Source organism: Fukomys damarensis, unplaced genomic scaffold (assembly GCF_012274545.1).
Source record: "Fukomys damarensis isolate Sample0158 unplaced genomic scaffold, DMR_v1.0_HiC HiC_scaffold_19, whole genome shotgun sequence".
NCBI classification, from domain to species: domain Eukaryota; kingdom Metazoa; phylum Chordata; class Mammalia; order Rodentia; family Bathyergidae; genus Fukomys; species Fukomys damarensis.
In genome coordinates, this window is record NW_022900931.1 from 58,226,249 (window position 1) to 58,235,831 (window position 9,583).

General features: G+C 52.6%; 1 protein-coding gene across 1 annotated transcript in view; it reads left to right on the plus strand.

The window, feature by feature from the left end:
- Positions 1-9,583, plus strand: part of Ryr1 (ryanodine receptor 1) — a 123,215-nt gene that overhangs the window by 4,673 nt on the left and 108,959 nt on the right. The window contains exons 2-11 of the mRNA XM_010632870.3: positions 1,851-1,970; positions 3,338-3,442; positions 4,503-4,577; positions 4,659-4,737; positions 5,051-5,163; positions 5,486-5,579; positions 6,608-6,701; positions 7,205-7,279; positions 7,754-7,910; positions 8,044-8,208. Of these exons, the coding sequence (XP_010631172.1) occupies positions 1,851-1,970; positions 3,338-3,442; positions 4,503-4,577; positions 4,659-4,737; positions 5,051-5,163; positions 5,486-5,579; positions 6,608-6,701; positions 7,205-7,279; positions 7,754-7,910; positions 8,044-8,208 (1,077 nt within the window). The remainder of the gene's footprint in view (positions 1-1,850; positions 1,971-3,337; positions 3,443-4,502; positions 4,578-4,658; positions 4,738-5,050; positions 5,164-5,485; positions 5,580-6,607; positions 6,702-7,204; positions 7,280-7,753; positions 7,911-8,043; positions 8,209-9,583) is intronic.

Sequence of the window (9,583 nt, forward strand, 5' to 3'; positions counted from 1 at the left end):
TTTTTGTTGTTAATTTGGCGGGGGCTTGTTGGTACTGGGGATCAAACTCAGGACCTTGCATTTGTGGGCTGGCACAGTGCCACTGCACTAAATCTCCAACCCCTTTTTGTTGGTAATTTTGATACAGGGTCTCCCTATGTAATCCAGGCTGGCCTTGAACTCTCCATGATCCTCCTGCCTCAGCCTCTTAAGTGTGGGATTACTGGCTGTACCACCATGCCTGGCTAGGACATCCAAACTTCTTGAACCATTTTTCACTGCTTTAAAATGGAATGACTATGAGCTTACTCAGTGGATAAGAGCCAGAGTCTCTGATAGTTTTGACCAAGACCTCTAGCAGTAAAAATATTTAGCAAAAACTTTGCAATATAAATGTCCATTTACATTAGTCGCAGAGTTAGATAGGGGCTACTACAGTCATACATTAAGAGGTTGTGCAGGGTACTAGTACATCACTGGGGTTCAGATCCCAGCTATGCTGTATGCCAGCTGTGTGCATGCACAATTCGCTTCGCCTCACTGATCCTTCTAGAACAGGAATTACCTCATAGGTTTCTTGTGAAGATTAAATAAATTCATACATATCAAGTTCTTGGAATGGGACCTAGCACACAGAAAACACTTTATCTTATTTTAAAATTTAACTTATTATCCTTAACATAATTTCCAGTTTATAGAAAAGTTGAAAGTTCAGCCAGGCATGTTGGCACATGCCTGTAATCCTGGAACTCACGAGGCTTAGGCAGGAGGATTGCCTTGAGTTCGAGGCCAGCCTGGGCTACATAGTGAGTACTATGCTACATAGTACTGGCCTATATAGTTCGAGGCCAGCCTGAATTACATAGCTAGACCCTGTCTGGAAAAAAAAAAATTAAAGATCTCTTCCCCTGAATAGCCTTCAGTCATTTCCCCAAATATTAGTTTGCTACATGTGCTTTTTTCTTTTTTCTTCTCTTTCTTCATAATTTCCCCCTGAACAGTTTGAGAGTAAGATGAAGACATGGTACTCTTAAGAACAACCCCTAAGTGCTTCAGATGTGATTCTTAAGAATGAGGGAAGTTTTTTGCTTTGTTTGGGGTTTTGTTTTTCGTGTTTTTAGTACTGGGGATTGAACTCGGGACCTTGGGATTGTGAGGCAGGTGGCAGAACCACAGAGCTAAATCCCTGGCCTTGTTTTGTTTTGTTTTACAAAACCACAGCACAGCTATCAAAATCAGAAGCTCCGGTGTTGATGTGACCCCACTGTTAGCTAATCCACAGCCTTCTTCAGCTTTGAACAACTGTCTCTGTCTCGTCCTTCACAGCATTTCCCCTCCACACAGGACATTGGGGTGCATTCTACAAATGCCAGCTGTCACTACAGCAATGCACAAAAGAGAAATTAGAGAAGGTTGAACTTTAAAAACTGTATCCAACTTTGTATGGTTGTTGGTATTTTCCATTTCTGGTGGTGGTGGGGCTCTGGAGACAGCTGGAAATCCAAGCTCCTTCTTTGACTAGCTGTGTGGACTTGGGAAATAGCCTTCTTCCTCGAGCCTCAGTTGCCCCATTTTTTAAATCTATCTATCTATTCATTTATTTAGAGACAGGGTCGAGCTCTGTACTCCAGTCTGACCTTGAATTGAGCAATGTAGCAAGATCCCATCTCAAAATAAAATACATTTGTATTAGAATGGGGCCTTTAGGAGTAGGCAGAGGGCTCAGCCAGGGCCCTGGCAGGTGTGCAGATGTTCTCAGCAGCTGCTGCCTCGTTCACTGTCCACTGCCCGTACACTGCGGTCCTCAGCATGCACAGTACCGGGGTGTCCCTGCCGGTCTCAGCAACGAGCCCTCCCCTTGGTCTCCTCAGGACGACGAAGTGGTCCTGCAGTGCAGCGCCACCGTACTCAAGGAGCAGCTCAAGCTCTGCCTGGCAGCCGAGGGCTTCGGCAACCGCCTCTGCTTCCTGGAGCCCACCAGCAACGCACAGGTCGGTGTGGGCAGGCGCCGCGGGAACGGGACTCCTTTGAGCGGAGCCCCCACGACCCTGGGGGAAGGTTATGGGAGTTCCCCCACTGGACCGAAAGTGGGGCTAGGCTAAGAGAGGAAGGGGCGTGGTCTGGGCTGAGGTCTGCGGTGTTGGGGCGGGGCCTGAGGTGGGTGGAGTCTGAGGTGAGACCAGGTCTGAGGGGTCTGAGGGGTCTGAGGTGAGGGTGGGGGGCCTGAGGTGGGTGAGGGTCTGAGGGATTGGGGGCCTCAGGGAGTCCTGTACGCACAGGGAGGAGTGGGAGGCCAGGTAGGAGCTCTTCTTGACAAAGCTATCTGAAGGGGAAGAAACTCTGGGTCCAAGCCGGAGGTGGCCTGAGAGTCTAGGAGCAGGACCGGAGCGAGGGATAGGGACAGGGTGACTGAGCGACAGCGCCAGGGACCCGAGGTCCAAGGAGAAGAGGACCCTAAGGGGCTGTGTCTGGGGCCTAAGATAGGAAGGGCAGAGGGCATCTGAGGGGTGGGGGACGTGAGTTTTAGCGGGGGTCTGAGAGGAAGGTGGTCTGAGGGCTGAGGAAGCTGGGCTCTAAAAGGCAAGGGGTGAAGTGCAGCAGGCTTGAATCTGAGACTGGAGGGTCTGGGGTTCCAGGTGATGCTAGCAGCGGGCTGACAGGAGGGCACAGACGACTGAGGGGCTGAAAGAACCTGGATGTGAGAGTGAGGTGGGCTCAGAGTCTGAGAGAAGAGGGGGCAGGGTGGGGGTGTGAAATCTGATGGAGGAGGGGGTCTCAGAGTCCGAGTGAGAAAGGAGCGAGGAGCAGAGTCTTGTGTCTAAGGGAAGGGGGCTCAGGAATCTGAGGTGACTGGGCTGGGAGAATGTGGGGGAAGGTGTAAGGTTGAAATTTTCTGCAACTGAAACAATGTCCATCCACGTCTGAGGGGCAAAGGGGGAAAGGCAGGAATGGGACAGTGTGACTGGAAAGGCCAGAGACAAGGCTTCCTTGGGGACGGTGGAGATTTGAGGTTATCCGTGGGAAAGACAGAACAGGAGCTTCCTACACTGCAGCAGGATCAATGTGTCTGAGGGGGGAGGCATGGGCTGGGCTTCCTGTGAGCTCAGGTGAAGGAGGAGGAGGAGGGCACTGTGGGAGCCGCTGTGGAGCCTGGATAGGGTATAGGTTGGTTGGAGGGAGAAGGCATAGTAGAGGCCTTTCCTGTGAGGGTGTGTGGATTCAGTGTGTCTGAGGGGCGTGGCAAGGGGTGGGGTCTGGATGTCTCAGGTGTGGGTATCCAGACTAAGGGAAGAGGGATGGCAGGGGATGGCACTCAGGAGCCTTCAGGTCCCCACTGATGCCTGCCCACCCACCCCAGAATGTGCCCCCCGACCTGGCCATCTGCTGCTTTATCCTGGAGCAGTCCCTGTCCGTCCGAGCCCTGCAAGAGATGTTGGCCAACACCGTGGAGGCTGGTGTGGAGGTGAGGTCCCGCTCTTGCCAGGCAAGGCACAGGGACAGGGATGGGTGAGGGGACCTGGGGTCGTTTATCGTCTGATCTTCTCCTCTCTCTGCCCCACCCCCACAGGCCCTCAATTTGGATAAGTGGGTAGGTCTGGCCTTGGGTGTCACCTGTTCTTCCCACCCCTCCTGACCTTGGGCCTGCTGCTAGGGTCCACATCCTGCACACAGGGGCTGGGGGCTCTCCCCAACCCTAGCTGTCAGGGGCTGTGGAGCCCAGTACAAGCAAGGCAGGCAGGAAGGAAGGTGTAGGGGCTTCTGAGCTCCATTCCCACCAGTTCCTTTCTTTTCTTTCCCATCCTTTCCTCCAACCTTGACCCCAACTCTTCACCGCATGGGATCTCTCCCTTTACCTCTTCCTATCCCAAGTGTGGGTCTCCTCTGGTCCAGGAGTGGGTCTGCCATGTGATCATGAAGCCCCATCACATGGCCTCCAGGGAGCATGGGTGCGTGAGAGCTGTGGCGGAGGCATGATGCCATCAAGCACATTGGGTGTACTAGCCCACCCAAAAAAAGGGCTGAGTCTCCTTGTGCTTGGGAGAGAGTGTGGTAGTACACAGTGGTCACCTTATGTAGGAGCCGCTCACATATTTAACAACTGCTAGGGCTGTCGCAGTAGGAGTGGGCTGCAGTACAGCCAGGTTATGGCAAGTTAGAGCAGAGGGGCTGAGCTTCATGGGACACAAGATACTGGAGCTTCTCTGAGTGTCCCTCACACCTGGAAGATCTGTCTCCCTGGATGACTCTGGGGTCTGATCAACAAGGTGAAGGGGGCAGGAAGGATGCAGTGGGCTTTGGGGAATATGGACAGTCCATCTCCAGGCTCCTCAGAGACACAGCCTCTGATGCCATGGATGGAGAAAGAGACAGAGATCTGTTGGGGTCTGAGGCTTCCTCATCTCCAGACCTGAGCGTGGTATTTTATGGAGAGCATATTCTTCTCTGTGACAAGGCCAGAAATTTTGGAGGTCTTTAGATTCTGAGGGTCTGTGCTTACTCTGTGCCCTCCCTCCTCCCTGTAGTCATCCCAGGGCGGGGGACACAGGACACTCCTATACGGCCATGCCATCCTACTCCGACACGCACACAGCGGCATGGTGAGTGCATCATTGAGGGGTGTGGGCTGGGGGTCTGACCGACCTGCCAAAAGGAGGCTGACCCCCCCTCTCCAACTCTAGTACCTGAGTTGTCTCACCACCTCTCGCTCCATGACTGACAAGCTGGCCTTCGATGTGGGACTGCAGGAGGATGCAACAGGTATAGGGGCTGTGGGGTGGGGAGGTGGTGGGGACCTGGAGGCAGGAAGTCAGAGGGCAGAAGGTTTGCAAAACTTTGGAAGTGGGAATGTGACCACCAAGGAGACAGGAAAGGGGGCTATGGTGCAGAGGGTCTGGGCACAGGGATGGAAAGGTACTACACAGGAGACTTGGGAGAATTCTAGGCAGAGTTGGTGGAATAGATTTAAGGGACCAGGGACTGGGCGGCTCGGTGGCTGGGGATGCCCTGGGGAACAGCATTCCGGGAAGCCACTATCTTGAGAGCCACTCATCCATCCCACCACTGCCCGTAGGAGAAGCTTGTTGGTGGACAACACACCCAGCCTCCAAGCAGAGGTCTGAAGGAGAGAAGGTCCGCGTTGGAGATGACCTCATCCTTGTCAGTGTCTCCTCTGAGCGCTACCTGGTAAGCAGTGCCACCTCCGGTTGGCTCTTACATGGCTGGGGACGCACAAGCTCAGCCCCAACTCCTCACTATTGGTTTGTCTAGCTGGTCACTGAACCCATACATCCTGACCCCCAATTTCCTATTTCCTGATCTCTGACATCTAAATTGTTGCTTTCTGATCCCTCATCTTCTGACTTGCTCTTGGTTTCCTGACATGTGTCTTCAAAATCTTCTGCCTCAAATTTGTGTTTCCTGGCATCCACTCTGATTTCTGGCCTCTGGCTCTGGACTCTTGCCCACCTCTGCCCATCATCTCGGACCATGTCCTGATTGCCCCCAGCACCTGTCAACTGCCAGTGGGGAGCTCCAGGTTGATGCTTCCTTCATGCAGACACTATGGAATATGAACCCCATCTGCTCCTGCTGCGAAGAGGGTGAGGGCCCCAGACCACTGGCCCCTAAACCAAGATCTCCCAAAATAGACCCTCAGTGTTGCTCCTCAGACATGCCAAACTCGGCCTTGCAACCTCAGATCCCAAACCTAGGTCTCCAAACTGACCTCAGATCCAGAACCCCAGAGCTCAGATCCTCAAACCCAAAACTCAATATCAGACTCCAAATTCAGACCCCAAAATATTAGTCCTCATAGCTTCCACAGCAAACTCAGTTTTAGAAGTCAGACCTGCAAACCCAGATCCAAATTGTAGAACCAAAAAATTATAATTTATACCTCACCTCTCAAGCACAGACTATGATTTCAGACCCCTAATCCTAGACCTGGTAATCCAAACCTCAAGTTTCCAAACCAGGAACCCTAATTCAGACCCTAAACCCATCTCACAAGCCTCAGACTCCCAATCTTTACCTTCTTAGAAACCCAAACTCCCAAATTCAGGTCCCCAAAGAAGGGTTCAAAGAATGGCCCCAAAACTTGGACCCCAGCTTTCATAACTCTTAATATTCCTAAACCAGAACCAAGCTTAAAGTTAAACTATGGTCCCAAAACTCAGACCCTGAAACTCAGACCTGTCAACTTTTAACTACAAAGCTCAGTTCTTTCTAAATGCATACCCCAAACCTCAGACTACCAACCAGGCCCCAGCCTCAGACCTCCAAAATCAGTACTCAGAATTCAGGCCCTGGTCCCATACCCCACCCTCAGACCCAAACATTACACCTCTAAACCTAGGCCCCAAACTCAGAGCTTTGACTGTCGCTTGGGAGCATTAGATCTAGTCCTCTGGCCACATCCTCTGACCCCAGTCTCAAAAGTCCAGACTCAGAACCCTAAATCATACCCCACTTAAGGCCTTAAACTTGGCCTGAAACTTAGACTGTCAACTGTAGATCTAGCCCTTGGCCTCCCACAGGGGACATACAGGGCCCTAAGGTCCCAACTTGGCACCTGGGCCTTTCTGGGGCTCCCGCTTCACAGCCACCATGTTCCCTTGCTCCTTTCCAGGATATGTGACAGGGGGCCACGTCCTCCGCCTTTTTCATGGACACATGGATGAGTGTCTGACCATTTCACCTGCTGACAGTGATGACCAGCGCAGGTCTGGGTTGGGGACAAGGAGGTTGGGGGTCTTGGATTGGGGCTAAGGAGGACAGGATGACTGTAGGGCTAGATCCCTGTGTTCGTTTTCTGTGGAAAAAAACTCAATAAGAGAAAAAGTTTATTCTGGTTTACCGTTTCAGAGGTTTCAATCTCTAGTCACTTGTCCCTGTGCCTATGGTGTGGCATAGGACATCATGGTGGCAACACATGGCAGAAGCCAGTACACCGTGTAACAGCTGACAACCAAAAAAGAGAGAAAATGGGGGGCCTGGTATCCCCTTCAAGGGCAACACTCCCAGTAACCTAACTTCCTTCCATTAGGCCACACCTCCTAAACAGTCACCACCTCCCAGTAGCACCAAGGGCTGGGCAACCAAGCCTTCAACACAGGCCCTCTGGAGAAAATTCAAGATCCAAACTGTAGCAGACTTATTAATGGGATTTGGGGCCAGATTGTGGGGGCTGGTACCTGAATTTCTGACCTCTCTTTGATACCCTCAGACTTGTCTACTATGAGGGAGGGTCTGTGTGTACCCATGCCCGCTCCCTCTGGAGGCTGGAGCCCCTGAGAATCAGGTGTGTGTGTGTGTGTGTGTGTGTGTGTGTGTGTAGGAGATATCAGAGTGGGGGCTAGGGTCTCTAGGGGTGTGGGAGGGGACACAGGGGCCCAAAGGAAGATCTCAGGAAGAGATTAGAGTGTTTTGTGGGGGGTTATAGGGAGCTCAAGAAAGAGATGAAGGTCCTTGGGGATCCTGGAGTCCTGGGGCAAAATGAGGTTTTAGGGAAGAGCTGGGGGTTGTTAAGGAAGAGAATGGGGTGTGTAGGGGTCCAGATAGACTGGGGGCACTTGGGACTTTGGGGAGCCCTGAAGAACCTTTGAGGGCACGAGAAAAGTTTGGACTGAGGGATCCTAAGAAAGATTTGGGGATGCCAAGAAAGAATCGGAAAACTCAGGAAGAGAGATGGGGGATTGAGAGATCTTGGGCAATCCCGTGGTGTCTGTGGGAGGACAAGGGCTCCTCTCACTTTCCGCACCTTTGCCTTCTGCAGCTGGAGCGGGAGTCACCTGCGCTGGGGCCAGCCACTGCGCATTCGACATGTCACCACTGGACGGTACCTGGCCCTCACGGAAGACCAGGGCCTGGTGGTGGTTGATGCCAGCAAGGCCCACACTAAGGCCACCTCCTTCTGCTTCCGTATCTCCAAGGTCTGTGGGTCTCAGGGTGACTCCTTCATGAAGAGCTCTGAACCCTACCCCGACTTCCACTCTGCAGTCTTCGGGGGTCCCCCCATTAGAAGCACATGCAGAGGAGGCTGACTTCTGTTCCCTGCCTCTGCAGGAGAAGCTGGATGTGGCCCCCAAGCGGGATGTGGAGGGCATGGGCCCCCCCGAGATCAAGTATGGGGAGTCTCTGTGCTTTGTGCAACACATGGCCTCGGGCCTGTGGCTCACCTACGCTGCCCCAGACCCCAAGGCCCTTCGGCTCGGTGTGCTCAAAAAGAAGGTGGGTGCCTGTGGAGAGAGAGCAGGGGTGCAGGCAGGGGCAGGAAGGGGCTGAGTGATCATGCTTGAGACTTCAAGAGTCTGAGTATAGGAGACAGAGATGGAGAAGGAAAAATAGACTGGGAGGGACAGAAAACGAAAGAGGAAGGGAGGGAGGGAGAGAGAGAGGAAGGAGTATAGACAGAGACAAGGAAAAGCAGAGACAGAGACTTGGAAACAAAGACAGAGACAGAGAGGAAGAAAGGCAGATAATGACAGACTGAGAATAATTTTAACATCCTTGAGTACCCAAGTGGGTCTGGATGTGTTTGTGGAAAAATAGATGAGCTAGGCAGATCTGTTCCCTGTCCCCTGGGGCTCAGGAATAGTGAATAAACAACCTTTGATGGAGTACACAGTTTTACAATTGAGGAGTAGGAAAGCTACTTTTGAAACAGCATGTGCAAAGGCCCTGGGTTGGAATGTTCCCGTGGCTGGGGCAGAAGGGGTGAGTAGTGGGAGGTAATCTCAGAGAGGAGGTGGGAACTTGTGGTGTGGGACATTGTGGCTCAATGGATGATTCTAGTTTTTATCCTGTTTGGAACCACAAGAGAATTTTGAGCAGGGCACAGAGGAGATCTGACTCTGGGACATGGAGTTCCTAGTCTGACTGTGGTGGGGGCAGAGCTGGAAGCCAGAGAGGAGACTGCCGCGATGGCACCAGTGGAAGATGGTAGCAGACAGGACCTGGGTGGGGATGTGACAGCTCAGAAGGACAAGGAAGTTAAGTTTTCCCCCACGCTTAGCGCAGAGCCGCTCAGTAAAGGCTTACAGGGTGAACACGTGGGAACCCTGGGAGGCCCCTAGTGAAAATGAGGCTTGTACTTGGAGACACAGATGGAGGATGGAGGGGCCGCAGCAGGTGGGTGGTGGTTACAGCTGTGGGACTGGACAAAGTGTCGGGGTCTCCTGGAGGCAAAGCTGACAGCTGGATGGGCTCACTTTGTGGAAAGGCGGTCAGCTTTTCCATCTGGGACATGCTAAGTTCAGGGTGCAATTAGAGATTCGGGGGGCATTTCCCACAGTCCTGGGGATGAAACCCAGGGCCTGTGCATGGTAGACAAGTCCTGTACCACCGAGCCACATCCCCAGGCCCTGGGTGATTGTGCGTGTGTGTGTGTGTGTGTGTGTGTGTGTGTGTGTGTGTAAATCAGTGATGGATACCAAACACATTCTGGTCTGGAGACAGGCAAGGTGGAGGGGGCCAGAGGAGAGACATAGACAAAGAGAGGCACAGAGAGAGAGAGAGAGAGAGACTGACTTCCCTCTGTGTACAGAGTAAGTCCTGCCCAGGTACTGGAACAGATTTATTTATGGCTGTCTTTGTGGGGGAGTGG